The sequence below is a fragment of the Miniopterus schreibersii genome (genome assembly GCF_964146895.1).
Source record: "Miniopterus schreibersii genome assembly, chromosome: 12".
NCBI classification, from domain to species: Eukaryota; Metazoa; Chordata; class Mammalia; order Chiroptera; family Miniopteridae; genus Miniopterus; species Miniopterus schreibersii.
The window spans coordinates 41,291,231-41,311,203 of record NC_138112.1 but is presented as its reverse complement, the minus strand read 5'-3'; the positions used below and the strand labels follow the sequence as shown (position 1 = coordinate 41,311,203).

At 36.5% G+C, this 19,973-nt stretch overlaps 1 protein-coding gene across 4 annotated transcripts in view; it reads left to right on the top strand.

Moving 5' to 3' along the window:
• The window catches only part of SBF2 (SET binding factor 2), a 313,138-nt gene that overhangs the window by 196,607 nt on the left and 96,558 nt on the right, over positions 1 to 19,973 (top strand). For all 4 annotated transcript variants that reach the window (XM_081154292.1, XM_081154291.1, XM_081154295.1 and 1 more), the window contains one exon: positions 19,778 to 19,846. In XM_081154292.1, the coding sequence (XP_081010418.1) occupies positions 19,778 to 19,846 (69 nt within the window). The remainder of the gene's footprint in view (positions 1 to 19,777; positions 19,847 to 19,973) is intronic.

Below are 19,973 nucleotides of genomic sequence, written 5' to 3'. Positions count from 1 at the left end.
ACTACAGACGGGAAGTTAAGGTACATGGAGTATGTAATGAGATGATCTAACATGGTACCATCCAGAATGCTGTGACAAGATAAGGAACTTGTGTCAGTGACTTTCAATTCACTGAAAAAGTCTTATTATGGGGTTGGGGGGGGGGGGGGAGTAAGCTACTAAACAGTGGGCTCAGTGTGATGTCCACTGAATGTGGTCAGTATCTCTAAAGTAACCAGGAACCTACCTTACTAAAGAGGAGAAGCTTCAGAGTCAAGCCTTGAGTATTGTCACAGTTGGAAATTCCAGTCACCAACAATTTATAAAATTTCATTGGTTGCTAGATAAATTCTTACATTGAGCTTCTTAGGCTGAGGACTCTGAATAATATAGGAAACCAGATAGATGTTTTAAAGTATGAGAAACAAAACTTCTCTTCTGGAATCCCAAACTTTTCACATCAGATTGAATTAATCTAGAAGTTTTTAAGGACATTCAGGTACTGCTGATGACCAGTTTGTATGTATGAGGTAGCAGATTTGGGCTTTTGTTAAGTGCTGTGGTCTGAATGTGCCCTCCCAGATTCATACCTGACTCCCAAGGTGATGGTAGGAGGTGGGGCTTTGGGGAGGTGCTTATGTCCTGAAGGCAGAACTCTCATGAATGAGATTAATGCTTTTATAAAAGAGAGCCAACTGAGCTCCCTGGCCCCTTCGACCATGTAAGGATACAGTGAGAAGTCTACAGCCCAAAAGAGAGCCTTCCCCCAACCACGCTGGCACCCTGATCCTGGACTCCCAAACTCTGGAACTGTGAGAAACAGATTTCTGTTTATAAAACACACAGTAGTATTTTGTTATAGCAGCCCAGACAGACTAACATCAAAATTATATTAATCAGTAGAATATATCTTGCTTAATGAGGGCCTATCTTTTACTTCTTTTCTCTGTATTCTCCTCCAAAACATTAACTGATTTCTACATATACTAGTCTCTGTGCTAGGTACTAGGTACTGGACATACTGAGATGATTAAGATATTATCCTGGTTCTTAAGGAGTTTACAGTCTAGAAGGAAAAATTCATGGGTAAACCAGTATTTATAATATAGTGGGATGTTAACACCTATGAGTGAAAAAGTACTGTGAATGCTGTTGTAGGGTTGCTGGATTTAGTGTGGGAAGGAGGTAGTCAGTGAAGGCATTTATCAGACAAGGATTGGGAGGAAGAGTATTCCAGATCAAGGAAGTTGCCAGTAGAAAAAAAGAAGCATATGAGGGCCTGTGTTTTTTGTAAATTGAAATATATTTCTATTGTGTGTAGTGTAGAAAGGTGGTGGGAGATGAGATAAGTGGGGTAACTTCTGGTTAAAGTGAAAGGATTGAGTATTTAACCTCAGCTACTACCCAAAACCCCACTAAAACTAAAGTAAAGGATTTTTAAAAATACATAAACCCACAGCCAAAACAGGAGACAGCAACAACATTTTGGAAACTAGAAAGCTAATGGGTGAGTGACTTAGCAGACCCAAGAAAGTATTTTCGTAACTGACAGTTGTAAAACCGTTGAAGCAGCCCAATTTGCAGAATGCAAAAGGCTCAGTAATTAGGGACATCAAGTTATCTCTGAAAGCAGGAGGTTATGGTGGGGCTAAAGTGTTAAAAAGAGGATTGGTTGAAAGTCTCCTTAAGATACAGTTGGATTCCCCTCCCAGTTCCTTTTCTAATTCTGTGTAAACCGCCAGCTGCCTCTCCTTCACCCTAGCAGAAGATTAGAGGTTTGTTTGTATATTTATTTTTAAGAGAGAGGACATCACTAGCCTGGGAGACACTAGGTCTGGCTGAGGGAAATTCTGTTTTGTTACAAGCAAGGAGGTTAAGTGAATGCCAAATATTGAGAATACCAGCTGACATTCCCTTCAGCTCCCAGAACTCTGGCAGCCTGCCCTCAAGGCAGGACATTGGAAGACAGTTCTCTGAGAAATGCGTCTGCCCCAAAAGAAAAAGATTTTATAAGGATCCTGAGATCAGGAGTTTCTCAACAGAACAGCTCAGCTAGGTCGAGCCATGGTGAGGCTCGCAGTCAGCGAGCTCACCGTGTACGCGTTTTCATCTTGTCGCCCTCCAGTTTCTTTCCTGTGGAGGATGACCTAAGCAGAGGCCCTTTGAGCAGCCAGCCCCTCCTCCCCGCGTTGTCCCCAGCTGCTTTCACCCCCAGCCCCTTGTAAAAGAACCGCTGGTCAGCGTCCGTAGCTGTCCCTCCTTTTCCTTCTTGGGTGCCCGTGTCACTCTGACCGCCTAACACAACCTCAGCTTTTTGGGGCTCCTGAAAATGGGTCAGCCACAGTCACTACTACCTCTAGAAGTAGGCTCAAAGAAATTAAGTAATTTTCCCAAATCACACAGCGTGTAAATTGAAGAGGTGAGCTCTAAGTGTAGTTTGTGTTTTGTCTTGTTTACGCTGTGCCTTTAACTGATGACGTGTTCTTCAAAAACTGGCAGTAGGTGCTCTGTAACTAAACTTAAGTTTAGATCAGGAACCTGTGTTCTGGAAACTTGTGAATCTTTATTTTCATTTTTAAAAATAACAATTGCTACTGGAAAACCTCCACCTTAACTGAAGGGAAACAGACCTTGTTTGTATTGTTCATCATTGTATATCCAGTATTGAGCACAGCACCTGGCACATAGAAAGTATTCAGATAGTGTTTGAATACATGAATGATTACACAATTTTGTGAAAGCAGTAATTGTTGAAAGGAGTCTACTTTCATAAGTTACTTATCAAGGAACTAACTTGGTTGTCAACAGCTTTGAGTTTCAGATTTAGGAGAAAATTCATAAAGAAGTTAGCTATTCTAACAGCTGTAAGATTTAGGCCAAATCTTTGGCTATCATCACTCAACCAAAATCATCGATGAGACCACATTGATAAATCTAGTGGAAACTTTTTCAGTTCCTATCTTATTTGACACATGGTAGCATTTGATGATGAACACTGCCACCTCTTTGCCAAACCCACTTTCCTTATCTTTGATGATACAATTTCTGCTGGTATTCTACTTCTTTTTTTAATCTCTTTAGTAGGGCTTTGAATTATTTTAGCAAAAAGGAACTAGAAATGGAAGTGGGAAAAGCGCTCCATTCACAATAGAAATGCGAACTATAAAGTACTTTAACAAAGCAAAATAGTTTTAAGAAGAAAACTTTAGCCCAGCTGGGCGTGGCTCAGCGGTTGAGCATCGACCTAGGATCCAGGCGATCGGGGTTCGATTCCTGGTCAGGGCACATGCCCGGGTTGCGGGCTCGATCCCCAGTCCAGGAGCGTGCAGGAAGCAGCTGATCAGTGTTTCTATCTCTCTCTCTCCCTCTCCTTTCCTCTCTCTGAAATCAATAAAGATACAGTTTTTTTAAAAAAATAAGAAGAAAACTTTAGAGGTTTATTGAACTTAGCTTGAGGTGATTCAGTTTCAACATTAGACCTTGCTGAACTACTGTGTGATGTTCAGTGATTTAAACGCAAGTACTACACTGAAAGCAAGCAGAGTGCCATTGAATGTCATGGGCTACTTAACCACTGGAAAAGATTAATTAATGCTTTTTGTTCTAATCATTATTTTTATTAAGAATTTTTTTTAGAACAATTTTAGGTTAACAGCAAAATCGAGGGTAGGAATAGAAATTTCCCATATACCCTCTGCCTCCACACATGCATAACCTCCCTTATTATTAGCCTTTCCCACCAGAGTGGTGTATTTGTTACAATTAATAAACCTTAGCTTGAAGTGATTTGGTTTCATTGACACATCATAATCACCTAACTTCCATAATTTACTTTATGTTTCACTCTGGGGTGGTACATTTCTTGGGTTTGGATAAATGTATAATGAGATATATCCATCATTATGGTATCATACAGAGTATTTTCACTACCCTAAAAATCTTCCGTGCTCTGCCTGTTCACTCCCCTCCCAATTATTAATGCTTTTGAATCTAATCAGATCAAAAAACCAGTTCCAGATTTTCCATCCTTAAATTGCTTTTCTCTTGTAGCAACTTCTGGTGCAGATCAGGAAAATCCTTACGTAGCATTCTTCATTGTCTGCAAGTTTGTATTATACTTATCTTAGTTACATCTGTCTAAATGTGTAGAAAAGACCAACAGTAATTTCCAAATATTCTGTACAAAAAATAATTGCTTTTGTAAATGGAATTTAAAATATTATCTTACCTAGTTCTATCAGATTTTATTGAGTGTTTACCATACATATCTAAGGGACATCTAATGGAAATTTAATAGACTGCTGAAAAGAACAGGTTTGACATTCTGTTTGTAGACTATTTGAGAACAGTCAGTGATACATAGTAATTTGTGTTTTAATGACAAAAATTTGAGCTATACATGTAAGGCTAACCTGTGCTAGTGAAACACTTGGCTAATGTATTAAACTTTATTTGCAGTTCCACTTGACCTTGTTTTCAAGTAGTTGTGTGACTCGTGAAATTCTGTTTGTGAAAAGTATAGTTATTTATGACATGTATTGTTTAAAGAATAATAATAAAATAAACATACATGTGCCCAACACCCCACTGATAAAATAGAACATTAACATTGAGTTCCTTGGAAACTCTACCTCAAAAGCTCCCACCCTTCCTCTCAGGGTCACTCTCCAGAAATTTGTGTTATTTATTCCTTTGCTTTCCTCATGGTTTTACCCCCCTATGTGTACTCATAAAATATAATTCAGTTTCGTTTTGCCTGTTTTTACCTTCATGTAATTGGAAGTATCTTGTTCTTTATTTGATACAGTTAGTATTTATTGAACAGCTCATAATGCTCATCTTGTTGATGCATGATAGTTATGGTTTATTCCTATTCACTGCCGTGCGAGTCTATTCTACCATTGAAGAATATTTGGACTATTTTCACTGTGGGCATAATTGAAGAAAATGTTGTAACGACCATTCTTGTACATTGATACACTTGTGAAATTGCTGAGTCAAGAGTGGAATTGCTGAGTCAAGAGTTTGTGCAACTTCAGCTTTACAAGATTATGACAGATTTTCCAAAATAGCTATACTAATTTACAACCTTACAGCAATGTGTAAGAGTGTCTATTCACATCCTTGCCAACTTCAGCTATTAAAAATCCTTAATTTTGCCCAGCCGAGCATGGCTCAGTGGTTGAGCATTGACCTAGGATCCAGGAGATGGAGGTTCGATTCCCGGTCAGGGCACATGCCTGGGTTGTGGGCTCTATCCCTGGTTGGGGCGTGCAGGAAGCAGCCGGCTGATCATTGATGACTCTCTTATCATTGATGTTTCTCTCTCTCTCCCCCTCTCCCTTCTCTCTGAAATTAATAAAGATAATTTTTTTTTTAAAAATCCTTAATTTTTTAATTCTGCCGGTCCAGTGATTGTAAAAGGGTATATCATAATTATAATTTGCATTTTATTGATAACTAATAAAATGGAACACTTTTTCATGTTTATTGGCTTTGCATTTTTTCTATGTAAAGAAATGCTATTTGCTAATTTCACCCTTTTTTCTTTTGCATTGTTTTTTTTTCTCATTGATTGTAAAGTTCTTAGTATGTTCTGAACACCAATCCTTTTATGTTCCAGGTATCTCTTACTAGTTTGTGGTTGTCATTTCCTATGATATCTTTTGATGAATGTAAGTTTGTAATTTTAATGTAGTCAACTTCATTAGTCATTTTCTGTATGGCTTGTACTTTTTTTTATATCTTGTGCAAGATATCCTTTCTTACCATGAGGTCCAAAAGATATTCTCATATTCTCTTTAAAAATTTAGTAATTTTGCCTTTTATATTTAATTCCTTGACCTGTCTGAAATTGATTTTTGTGGATTGTATGAGTTAGAGATCCAGTTAATTTTTTTCTAAATGTATAACCAATTGCCCCCAGAACGATTTATTTAATAATATACCCTTTCTCCAATGTTTTGCTATGGCCCTCTTTTCATATATCACATTTCTGTAAATATGTGGGCCTGTTCAGGATTTCTGTTCTCTTCATCTGTCTGCCTGTTTTCACAAAAGCATCACATAGTCTTAAAGTTTTATAATAAATCTTAATTCCTACAAGACAAGTCATCGTGCTGTGTCTCCTAGGAAATATCTAGCCTATTCTTTGCCCTTTGAGTTTCTATATAATTTTAGAGTCACCTTATTGAATTCCATGAGCAACTCTGTTGGGACTTTTATTAAAATTATGTTGAATCCATAATTTAGGAGAAAAGTGACATCTTTGCAAGTCTTCCTATCTATAAACATGGTGTATTTCTTAATGTATATAGGCCTTTAATGTCTTTTGTAACATTATGATTTTCTCCATGAAGGTGGTATATATCTTTTCTTAGACCTATTTCTGGTTACTCTATTTTGTTGTTGTTACTGTAGTTACTCTAAATGTTATTCTTTAAGAATTATATATTCTAATTGCTTTTTTCTGACATGGAAATATAGTCAATTTATTAATATTGCAAACGTCCTTAATTCTAATAATTTGTCTACATAGTCTTTTTAACTCTTTATGTTGACATTCATATCACCCAGTAATAGTTGTGCTTTTTATCTTATTTTCCAAACTTTATATATTTTTTCTTATTGTCTGTCAAGGATTTGTAGTATAACATTACATAGAAGTGATAATGCCCTTCTTTTAAAGTTTAATTACTGAGCTTTATATTTGCTAAAATAGTTTGATAGATGTCCTATTAAAAAGTCCTCTTCCTCCTAATTGGCAATTACAAAATAGGCATGGGGTGTAAGGTACCACATAGGGAATATAGTGAACACTATTGTAATAACTACCTGTGGCACCAGGTGGGCCCTTGAATTATTGGAGGGAACACTTTACAACATATATCCATGTCTATCCACTGTGTTATACACTTGAAACTAATACAAAAAAAAGTGTTGAATTTTATTTTATTTTATTAAAAGGCGTTGAATTTTATGAAATGCTTTTTCTGCAACTATCAGTTGTTTTCATGGGTTGTTGAACTTGATGTGTTAGGGATTTTTCCCATGATTATTCTCATGATTGAGATTAGCCTATAATTTCTCATATTGTTCTTGACTGGTTTGGAGCAAGGTTATACTTAGTGTCAGAAGGGAAGTAGGAAGTGTTCTCTGTATCTCTTCTCTGAAAGATGCGTGTTAGATGAACTAGTGTGATCCTTGAAAGAACTCACTGGTGAAGCCATCTGAACCTAGTGTTTCCTTTGTGGTATATTTCAAATTTCTAATTATAGACTATTCAGATTTTTCATTTTTCATGAACTTGGTAACTTTTTCCTAGGAATTTGTCTATTGTTGATTTCTTCTTTTCTTTTCTAAGAAGATTTTTAAAAATCGGTTTTTCCAGTTTTACTACTCTACAAACACTTTGCCTTTGAATCTTCAGTTTCTGTTCAATTTCTGCTCTATTTTATTATTTACTTTTGCCTAGTTTTAAATTTTATTTTCTTATATTTAACTTCTGAGCGACCACAGGTTCCAGGGGTCAGCTCTTTTTTTCCCTAGTCTGGCTAGAGATTTGTCTATTTTATAGAATTTCTCAAGTTATTGGCTTCATAGATTTCTCAATTGCTTTTGTACTCTATTATTGAATTTTGATCTAATATTTGTCTGATATTTCCTTTCTTCTACTTACTTCATGTATAATTGACTCTTTTTCCATTATTTTAAGGTAGAAGCTGAGGTAGTTGATTCGAGACCTTTCTTCTTCCCTAATACAGGCATTTAATGCTATAAATTTTCCACTAAGTACTACCTTAGCAGTAGCTAACAAATTTTGATAAGATATATCTTCATTTTTATTTATTTCAAAATACTGTCTTATTTTCTTTTAATTTCTTCTTGAACCGTTGGGTTATTTAGAATTGGGTTATATAGTTAACATCTTTGTGTATCTTTCAGAGACTTCTCTGTGAATACATTCTAATTTAATTTTATTGTGGTCAGAAAACACACTTTCTATGATTTGAAACCTTTTAAATTTATTGAGACATGTTTTATGGTCTAGCTTATGATCCATATTAGTAATTATAACTTGTACACTGGAAAAGAACCTGAATTCTAGTATTTGAATCTCAGTAGTTGAGCATTGTGATATTTTAAGTCAGGCTATCCTTTTATTTTTTTCCTACTTAAGAGCTTTACAGTGGTAGTTTGTTTTTTAAAAAGAAAAAGACAGAACTGTCCTGATTCTCAAGCCTATACTTGAAAGTTCACTGATATCAGAAGTTGACAAGTGTCTGACAGCTACAGAAAAATCAGTTTGCCTCGAATATTTTTCTACTTATTCCGCACAGAAATGGACAAGCCTCACTGTGAAAAGAGAGGAAAAAAAAACAGGATGAAACACTTTTTTATAAGTACAACTTAAGATTATAGAGAGTTTGCAACAGAGACAACTCAGTTTAATAACAAGGTCAAAAGGAAAAGATTCATATCTTAGCCTTTGAATCTCCCTGACTTTAATACCTTTGGAAGGTCAGACTGATCTCTCCTCTCTTTTATCTGTGACTAATTTTATGAAAAGCACTTTATTACCTAAATCCAAACCTCCTTGTTCCTTAGTGAGCAAAGATTGACATTTTTTTAGTTGCCCTATAAGATGTTTAGTGCCCTGGCTTGATATCCCCCTACCATAAATTTTCTAAGTGATATTCCAAAAATAGCAGTTAAAAACCAAAGAAAGAGCAGTTGTGAAAAACAAAAAAACAAAAGAAGAGGGGAAAATCATAGTTCCCATAACTTTGGGTCTACAAGACTTAGTCAGGGCATTACAGCCTAATGCACTAAGGTGGCATGTGGAACTGTATAGCAAGCGTGTGACATGTAGCTAGTCTGAACGGAGATGGGCTATCAGTGTGCAGTACATACTGGAATTTGAAGACTTAGTCAAAAAAAGGAATGTAAATTAATGATTTTTATATTGATTACAAGTTGAAATTATTGTATTTCAAATGTATTGATTTAGATAAAATGTGCTATTACATCTAATTACACCTATTTCTGTTTTTTTAATCATGCTGTTAGAAATTTTAAATTATACATATGGCTCACATTGTATTTCTGTCAGACGTTATTGCTCTAGAATTGCGCGCTCAAATCTCAGCCCAAGACACTCGTCCTGCTTCCATTCATTTTACTTTGACCCTAGTAATAAAAGACTGATTAAGAAAAAACAATTGAGACCAACAAAGCCTTACCAGAGATTTAGCAAAGATCGCTTTTTAATAATGGTACTAGCATTCAATTCAACCCAAGCTGCTAAACCTTCTGGCCTATCACTCTGCCTGCCTCACACTCCACACTTTAATGAAATCCACTTAGCCTGGATCTCGCTGCAGTATTTGACTGAAGTTCAGGCAGGCACTTGGGCCTTTAATAAATTTCTCTTCCTGCAGTTCACAGTTTGATCTCTATGTGCCAGGAGGAGCCAGGCTAAACAATACTGAAGATCTACATACAGCTGTTTTAGAGTCGAACAGATATGTCCCTTTTTATACAACTCTTCATTTTTTAAAGAGTAAGATTACTCAGCTTGCCGTGGCAGAGTGGCTTGGTGGGAGCTTCATCCCGCAAACCAAAAGGTTGCAGGTTTGATACCCGGCCCGGATGCATGCAGGAATCAACCCATCAGTGTTTCTCACATTGATGTCTGTCTGTCTGTCTGTCTCTCTGTCTCTCTCTCCAGTCAATAAAAGCATGTCCTCGGGAGGGGCAGGAGCAGGATGGAGGGTCAAAGGGGGAAGAAAGGGGACATCTGTAATATTTTGAATAGTAAAGATAAAATTTTTAAAAAACATATCCTTGGGTGAGGTTTAAAAAAAAAGATTATTCAGCTTTTGATAAGTTCAAAATTTCAGAACCATAGTAAATGGTTTTCATTACGTTCCTGTGCACTAAGAATTATATTTGGTCTGAAATATTCTAGACGTGTTTTCAGAGTATAATCTCCCCCTAAAGTCTTTCTCACTGTAGCAAAAATTCTTCCACTTAATTTAAACCTCTGAGGCTCTGCATCGTGGAATGCAGTTCTGGCCTTACGTGTTTTGTTTTAATTGGGTTATGTTTCAGAGCAGTTTTGCAGTTTGAGGAATGACTTTTCTATCAACGCATCAGAAAGTTGGTCAGCCAAGGTTCTGACCACTTGCCATGGCCTCTTGAGACGCTTCTTGTTAGAGAGAAGTAATGTAATTTTAAAGACACTTCTTCCTAATGCGATCTGTCATGAGCATGTTTCAAGCCTACCACTATTCTCTGTAAACTTCATACAACTAGCTTCTGGAATCTACTCTGTAGCCAAAGCATTTACAGAGGATATTTGCCTGGATAGCTACAAAAGAAAGGCATTCCTTTTCTTGATGAGTATTTTAGTAATTGAACCAGTTGAAATCAGAAATGGAATTCAAAAGGGCTTAGACAAATAAGAAATAAAAATAAAGGCCCTTCGAGATAATTGAGTCCAAGTTCTTTTCTAGGTGAAGGAACTAAAATCCGGAGAGGTGAAGTAATTTGCTCAAGCTAACAGCACTTAGTAGCAGCATACTATAGATAAGAGTATATGTCTTGATGATGTTCAGTCCTGTGCTTTTTCCAGTGTGCTCACACAGCCTTTAAACAATAAAATAGCGTTTGGTCTATAACTATAATAAAATTTCTTCAAATAACAGCCATTAACTAATGGCATATAAGAGGGAAATGTTGAAAAAGAAGAGAAATGAATCCTAATAGCCTATTCTGTCACTTTGTAAATATATATATTCCTGATCCCTCTTCCCCAAAAAGGATGCCTCTCTTTGTTCCAAGAACCTTGCTACTTTTTTCTCCCATCCAGTACCTTTGCAGATCCTACAGCTCTTAATTGCCTTTTCTAGAGCCATCCCAGCTAAATTCTTTCTATTTTGTATATTTGTGTGTTATGAAGAAAATTACACCCAGAAAGCAAATGAATAAGTGGTAACTGACTTAACAGTAAAGTATTTTCATGTACTTCATTCATTATATTTTGACTTTCAAAAAGATTTGAACCTGATTTTAACTTTCATAAAGATTTTCATAAATAGTGCTGCAGAGCACTTATAGTCTTACAATTTTAAATTTGTCTGCTGATGGCTATTTTTATTTATAATGACATTTCAGGATGTGGAATTAGTAGGATGGGAGAAAGCAGAGAAGCTTCCTGATTTAGACGTCAGAATTCCCCAAGGGTTCAGAAATTGGTAGGAGTAAAGATAGCCATGGTGAAAGTCCTAACAAAGGAAGTAAGTATGAAGAAGAGGGAACAGATGCCAAATGCAATGGAGACAGAATTAACAGGATTTGATTAAGATTCAAGAGGGAGTGATTATATAACTGTAATTTACAGCCCCCAGCACATGCCCCTAGTCAGCTAAAGATACTTGTTGGATGGATAGATGGGAGGAAGGTCATATTGGAAGCATCAACTTGATACTTGATTGAATATGAGAGTATGATGTGATACCAGGGTTTCTGGTTAGGTGACTGAATCAAGTCTGGTCTTTTTTACCAATGAAGAATGGAAGAATATTGGCCGTGAAGGCACAGGTGGGGAGTCTTCAGTTTAAGATACACTGAGATTGAGGTCTTTGCAAGACATCAGATTTGAGGTGTCCAGTCAGCTGGAGCTGAAGAGGGTGGTCTAGGCTGGAAATATATATTTCAATGGTACTTTATAACATTGAAATGGTGGGGCCAGCCTAAGGAAACTAGAAACTATAGAAGAGGAGATCTAAGGATGAGAAAAATTTTGAGAAATATTAACATTTAAGGAGTGGGCAAAATAATAAAAACCTACACAAGATATTGGGACAAAAGGTCATTAGATGTAAGAGCAGATCTAGGAGAAAGTGGGGTCATGGAGGCCAAAGAAGAAAGTTAGTTTAAGAAGGAAGTGGCTATGTAAAAAATAGTTAAACTATGTGAATAAATATGCAATTTGTGATTAGGAAAAGTATGATAGACATCAAAATGTTACATTGGTTGTTTAAAGGCCGTGGGGTTTATTACAAAATGTTTTTCTTTCTTTTTGTTTACCTGTATTTTATGAGATGGAAGTTTGTGAGTTTTTTAAAAAGGAAATCGTTTTTTTTAAAAAGAAGCAGCAGCATGTGCTTAATCTTAAGAAATAGTATAGAGGTTAAATTAAATGTCTAAACAGTATCCATTTGGTTGGCAAGTAAGAGGTTATTGGCAGTGAAATGGGGTTGGGGGTTTCAGAAGGCCAAAGCCAAAGCCAGTCTAGAGGTGGTTAATCTTCTGACCAGTGTCTAGTTTTATATGTCGTTAAGAAGTAAGTTCCACTTGAAACTTATACAATTTTATTAACCAATGCAATCCCAATAGATTCAATAAAAGATGTTTTTAAAATACCAATTCAAATTTGAAAAAGAAGAAAAAAAGTTCAGAACTTGCAAATTGTTTTCTTAGGATTCCCAGGACTGCTTTCATGTTACCACCCTGACCTTATGCAACACTTCACGTTTTACTGAATGTCTTATCAGTGCTTCAGAAAAAAATATATTTAGCCACAAGGTTGATGATTCCTTGCCTGTTTATCTTTAAGGATGGTTAGATGTGGTTAATTGAGTCTCATGTATTTCATTCATTATATTTTGACTTTCAAAAGGATTTGAACCTGGTTTTGACTTTCAAAAAATATTTTCATAAAGAATGCTGCTGAGCAATTACAGTCTTAAACTGTAAATTCTTTCTGCCAATGTCTATTTTAAACTATTTACAATGGCATTTCAGAATATTATGCTTGAAACTAAGAGCTAGCTGAGTTTTTCTCTGCTTTTATGCTATCATTGGTTTTACAATATAAATCATGAAGGAAATTGTCTCTAGTTATTTGTGATAATTGGTTATATAAACATTTGATTATTTTGTCTTTTGCTAATATTATAAAGGCAGTATAATAATAACATGTTTTCTATATAACCTGACATGCACGTGAAGGCTTTCTAATGTAGAAGGCTTTTCTACAGGTTTTATGTATTTGTTAGTCCTTCTAAATGTGGCAGATTTATAATTCACGCTCCTTTTTCCTCACAGGAACTTATATTCTTTGGGAGGGAGGGTCTGCAAAGGAAAGCAAACAAAATATACAGTACAGAAGCTACTTTGAAACTATGTAAACTATATATAATATTAATGTTATCTCTTCATGGTTAAGTCCACCAGCTTTTCCTTGCTTTGAACACAGAGGAAGCAGTTTATCAATTAGAGGGTCTTTCTGAAGCACTTCCTTTCCTTGCTTTTCCTGACGAAGCATTTCCTGCATTTCCTGCTTCCATCTGGCCATTCCTTCTCCATCTTGAAAGCTCACCCTCCTCCACTTGGCCTTTAATTTTTCCAAATATGTTTTATTTTCCTCTCATTCTATACCTTCTTCAAGGATGCTCTCTTCTACACCCACAACCTGACTTACCAACTACATGTTGGTAACTCCCAAGTTTATTTCTCTACCCCACATCTTTTCTCTGAGCTCTGCACCCATATATCCAACTGACTGATATTTTATTTTCATGTCTCAAAGACACTTCAACTTTAATAGTTACAAACTGAACTCATGATATGTTTCCTCTGCCTCAGCCTTCAGTCCTGATCCCCCTCCAGTGTTCCTTATCTTGGCAAATGGCATCATCATTGATTCAGCTATGCAAACAAAACCTAAGAGATCCTTGACACCTTCTGCCTCAACCCCGACACCAAGTTATATTGATTTTTGCCTTGTAAAATTATTTTAACTCAATCCCTTCCTCCATACTTTACCTCTAATACCCTAATCAAAGCTACCATTATCCCACCTAGACTGCTAAAGTACCCTTTTAAGCATTCATTCGACATCCATTCTTGTTCCCTTTCAAACCCATTTATTATCCTGTAGCCATACTGATATTTTCAAACTACAGCTCTGTCCTAGCCTGGGTCCCCCAGAAAACAGAACCCAAGGCAAAGATGTATGTGCTACTATTGTATTGGGAAGTTGTTTCAGATTGAAAACAGATTCCAAGGCAGAGTATAGTACAAGGGATGTTTGTTTAGGAGTGCTGTTGGGATTGATACCTGTAGAAGGGAGGGGAAAGAAGTAGAATTGGGCGGAAGGAGAAGTCAAGCAATATTGTGGGTGCAAGGATAGCCTCCTCGGCTAACCCTACACAGAGTTCCCAAGCTGGATTGTCCCACATTAAGCCAAAATGGTTCAGTCTCTATACCCACATCTACCGAATATCCTATTTGACACCCTTTGCAAATGAGGACTAATTTCTTTTCATTTTTTTCTTTTACTTTTTCCTACCTTTCTCTATTCTCTGTTCTCTATTTCTCTATTCTCTATTTCCAGCACTCCAATTAGGTATATCTTGTAAGTCAACACTTAGATCCTCTGTATTTCTTTATTTTTAAAAAATTCCTGAAGATATCATGACAAAAAATTTTTCTTCTAGCCTTTCTTTTGCATTTTAATTTTAGCAACCACATTTTTAATTTTCAGTTGCTTTTTCATAAATGTAGAATGGTTTCAAACTCTCTTGAGGATATCATTTATAGTTACTAGAATACTTCTTTTGCCTAAATTGTGTTTCCACAGATGCCATTTTTAGTTTAGTTCCATACCTTACCGCACTTAAGAGTCAAGAGAACATAGAAGTTAAAGCACAAATACTGGAGTGAGACTACCTGGTTTTGAACTCTGGCTCCTACATTTGTGACCATGTAACCCCAGGCAATTATTTAATCTGTGAATGACTCAGTTATTTCATCAGCATAATGAAAATGATAGTAGATACCTCCTAGAGATGCTATAAAAATTAAGCAAAATAATTTGTGTAAATCCATACTTAAAATATGTCTAATACACAGTAGGCACTCAATAAATGTTAGCTGTTGTTACCATATGTCAGGTGCAGTGTTCTACTTTCCAGGCATATAAAATTGAAGCAGCTCTTCCATCTTGGAGCCTGTGGAGGCCTGCAGGGAACAGGACTCTTGTAATGACAAATGTGTCAGGACAGCTGTGATCCAAGGACATTTTTGATGTCTATAAATGGGGTCTCCAAAACCAGAGGGAACACACAGCTCTTCTTAAAATTGAAGGTTTTTATGCCGAGATGAAACTGAATTTTATCTCAGTGTGGTTATATATACAAAGAGATGTGCTTCTCTTCGCAAAGCAGAGAACAACACAGTGACTCCTGGTGGCAAACTGAACAAAACCGGAGTCATCTGGGGAAAGGTAACTCATGCTCATGGAAACAGTGGCATGGTTCGTGCTAAATTCCAAAGTAACCTTCCTGTTAGGGCCATTGGACACAAAACCTGTGCAATGCTGTTCCCCTGAAGGATTTAAATTTATTGAAAAGTAAATAAATAGAAGTGGATTTATTAAAAAAGTTGATGCAGACTTTGGTCAGTCTCTCAAAAACTTAAGACAGAGCTTGATATTATTGTCAAACCTGACAGTCACCTTCTATCCCAATGGGAGTCATTGTACATGTTAAATAGCCATGGTATTCAAAATTCTGATACATTCTCTATGATTATATTATATTTTATTTAGCATTAAAAAATAATCTGAGGCTGAAGCTACAGCAAGAGTCCTTTAGTTTATTTTGTGCTTAGCACTATACTTGGAAAGGGTAGGCAAATGTAAGGGACAGTGCATTGGAGGTGCGGGGGGGGGGGCAGAATGTAGATGACAGTGCAAGGCATAGACAGTATTCCTAGGGTTATTAGTTGTGGTAGGGATAGCTATGATGTGGAATAGAAGATGACGTATAAAGCTTGTGGCGGGAGGGGTCATATGGTCAGCTGGGTATGGAGTTGGGTCCACACCACAGAGGGCTTACAAGCCTGCAAGAAGACTTTGGTCAGTATCCTGTAATGGTCAGAACAAAGCTGACATTTTTGAGCAGCAGAGTAATAGGATATAAACAGGTATTTTGGGCTTTGGTATTTAAACACCTTGTTGACTGGTCGCAAGTATACACCTGTTTCCGTGTCCGAACGTTGCTAACTGGTCACAAGATAACTCATGTCTGCACTTACATTAATATAAGTAATTTTAAACGCCTTGCTGACCGGTCATGACAGAAAAGTAGCCAGCCACACGGGCAAGTTCTGGCTCAAAATAGCCAGTCAGCAAGGTCTTTGGAAAATTAAAAAAATATTTTTCCTGACTATACATCTACTGAACTCTAAAGAAGAGTCAGTTGTATGACATTTATGCAAAAGACAGTCGTGCCTTTCAATCTTTTTTCTTTAATGTTTAAATACACCATTTTAAAGAAATTCCAAAGTTTTATGAAACAGGAATGCTGGCCATGACAGTTCAAAGGTATGCAGATCGAAAGTATGAAGTAATTGAGGGTAATGGGAAATTAAGATTGCAGGGCTCACTCTTCAATTGTAGCAGGAAAATTAAAGGAAAACTACATAGCAAAGTTCAGAATAAACCATGTAGAAGTAAGTATTCAAGTTCTTGCAAGTTTATTAATTGCCTGGTATGTCTGTAACTGCATTGCTATTATGTGGCAAAAGCACCGGGGAGTTCAGGATGTATATTTATGGACTGATTCCCCAACAGATAACTGCACTATTCCAGAATGCTATTGCAGTGTCAATAGTTGTAGACTTATTGTTTTAAAAGTTTTCCATTTTTCAACCTAATTAACTTAGAATGTCTCTAACGTGACTTGCAAAGAATTTTATATTTATATTTTGCAATCAGCATTTGACTGGCGCTCAGGTTTGAGACATGCACTAAAATGTGTAAACATTTTGTAAGATAATAAATAGTTCCTAAATGTTTTATGATTGCCTGTTCCCTGCTAATTGGTCATGGATTGAAATTCCCCATTGTTTAATTTTTTTTAATTTGTGGGAAATTTTTATAAATGAGTGTGTTGGACTTCATATCACAGCTGTTGTCATTTAAAGTTTGGACAGAATTATTACAAATGAAGCCCTGCTGTGAAATCAAAGTCAAAAGGCATCTTGGCATCCCAACCATTTCCTTGGGAGAAGATTACAGCTCAAGTCTGTTGAACTTTATTGCCTTGGGCCTCATGACAGTCTTCAGAAACATGCAAGGCATTTCTGTTAAAGAAACTCAGATGTGCTAGGACACAGGGGATGACATTCTTGTGCATAGCAGTGTCCTAAGCAAAGGGGCGAGGAGTCAGTCAGGAAGAAAAGGGTGATTCACACGTTTCCTGTGTCTGGGATGATTTTATAAAATCCATGGAGATGACCGAGAACGTACAGTGACACCATATAGGGAAAAGGTGTGATATTTTCCTATTGTATACATAAAGTATACAATATGATGATTTGACATAGTATACTTTGTGAAAGGATTTTGGAAATTGAGTTAATTAACATTTCCATCACCTCACATGTTCATATATTTACCCTTTTTTGGTGAGAATACTTAAGTTCTGCTGTCTTAGCCAGTTTCAGTTATACAATACAGTGTTATCAACTGTAGTCACCATGTTATATGTTAGCACCTTAGACCTGTGTTGGACTTTGTATCACATCTTATAATTCATCTCATAATTCAAAGTTTGTTACCTTTTCTCAGCGTCTCCCCATTTTCTCCATGCCCCAGCCCCTGGCAACCACCATTTTACTGTTTCTGAGCTCAACTTTTTTTTTTTTACCTATAGATAATACCGTCAAGTATTTGTCTTTCTTTGTCTGACTGATTTCACTTACCATGATGCCCTCCAGGTTCATCTGTGTTGTTGCAAATGGCAGGATTTCCTTCCTTTTTAAGGCTGAATAATTTCCATTGTGTATATAAGTCACATTTTCTTTATGACTCATTTATTGATGACCAGTTTGGTTATTGTAAATAATGCTTCAGTGAACAGGGGAGTACAGGTAATCTCTTCAAGATAATGATTTTAGCCCTGGCTGGGTGGCTCAGTTGGTGTGGAGCATCATCCCATGCACCCAGAAGTTGCAGGTTCAGTCTTCAGTCAGGGCGCATACAGGAGGCAACCGATCTCTCTCCCACCTTTCTCTCTTTCTAAATATCAGGAAAAACATATCTTCAGGTGAGGATAAAAAAAAGATAATTATTTCATATTCTTTGCATATGTACCCAGAAATTGGATTACTGGATCATATGGCAGTTCTATTTTTTAATTTCTTGAGGAACCTCCATACTGTTTTTCATAGTGCCTGTACCAGTTTACATTACCACCAACAGTGTACAAGGGCTCCCTTTTCTCCGCATCCTTGTTAGCACTTGTTATTTTTTGTCTTTTTGATAATAGCAATTCTAACAGATGTGAGGTGATATCATTGTGGTTTGATTTGCATTTCCCTGATGATTAATAATGTTGAGTAACTTTACATGTACCTGTTGGCCATTTGTATGTCTTCTTTGGAAAAATGTTCAATTCCTTGTCCCATTTTTAAATTGGGTTATTTGTCTTTTTGCTGTTGAGTTGTATGAGTTCCTTGAATATTTTGGATATTAATATTTTACTGGACAAGTCGTTTGCAAATATTTTCTCCCTTTTAGGAGGCTGCCTTTTCATTTTGTTGATGGGTTGGTGTTTTTATGCTGTGCAGAAGCTTTTTAGTTTAGATCATACATTGAGGCTTATTTCCTTAGCATAATGTCCTCAAGGTTCATCCATGTTGTAGCATGTGTCAGAATTTCCTTCCTTTTTAAAAAGGCTGAATAACGCCCGGCCGGGCGTGGCTCAGTGGATGAGCATTGACCTAAGATCCAGGCGATCGGGGTTCGATTCCCGGTCAGGGCACATGCCCCGGTTGCGGGCTTGATCACGGTTGGGGGCGTGCAGGAGGCAGCCGATCAATGACTCTCTCATCATTGCTGTTTCTCTCTCTCTCTCTCTCTCTCTTCCTCTCCTTTCCTCTCTCTGAGATCAATAGATTTTTTTTTTTAAAAAAAGGCTGAATAATATTTCTGTGTGTGTGTGTGTGTGTGCACATGTGTGTTCATGCACACATTTGTTTAATCGTTCATCTGTTGGGTTGCTTTCACATTTTGGATATTCTAAATAATGCCTCTGTAAACATGAACGTACAGATATCTGTTCAAGTCACTGTTATTTTGCGTACATACCCAGAAGCAGAATTGCTGGGTCATATGATAATTCTATTTTTCAATTTTGAGAAATCGCCATACTGTTTTCCTAGCAGCTGTACCATTTTACATTGCCACTGAGGTTTTCTGACTATTCCAACAACATTGCACCCAGTGGGTTTTAACATCAATGATATTTCTTGCCTGATCAATAGCAAAATACCCTTTGTATGTAACACTAAGAGAGAAAAAATATTTCCATTAATTATGAGATGAATTCCAGTCTCAAGGAAGTTAAAATGTGGGGGGAAAAGTGTATCTTGGATTCAGTGAAATGCAGTAGTTAAATATACTTAAAAAAAAACTCCAAAAATTGGTTTGTATAAATTGCATACTTTATCACAATTTTTGGAAAGCAGATAAATAAAGGGAGCTGTTCATCATGAACATGTAAAAATATCTTTCTCAGATGTATTTTTATCTCATTTCTAAAACAATGTGCTTCCGGGACAGTATATTTTTTCCGAACTTAGCTTAGCACATCTTAGTGACAATTTGGAATAAAGTAAGAACCACATAGGACAGTAAACAATATATCTCAGATTTCTGTTTCCATATATTTGTAATTTCCGGTAAATGTCCTAATTCTTATTTCTCTTTGTTTTGTCTCAGGATTGTTCGAGTTTAGAAGAATATAACATCGCTGCAGCTTTACTCCCTTTGACGAGTGCTTTCTATAGGGTAAGTTTCGTGAATCTATATATAAGCTCATTATGATTCATAAAAATGTATTCAGTGTTCAGTACATAAATCCTGTCATTTTAGTATAGCTAAGACATATCTGTGGTTATATTTATTATAGCACTTA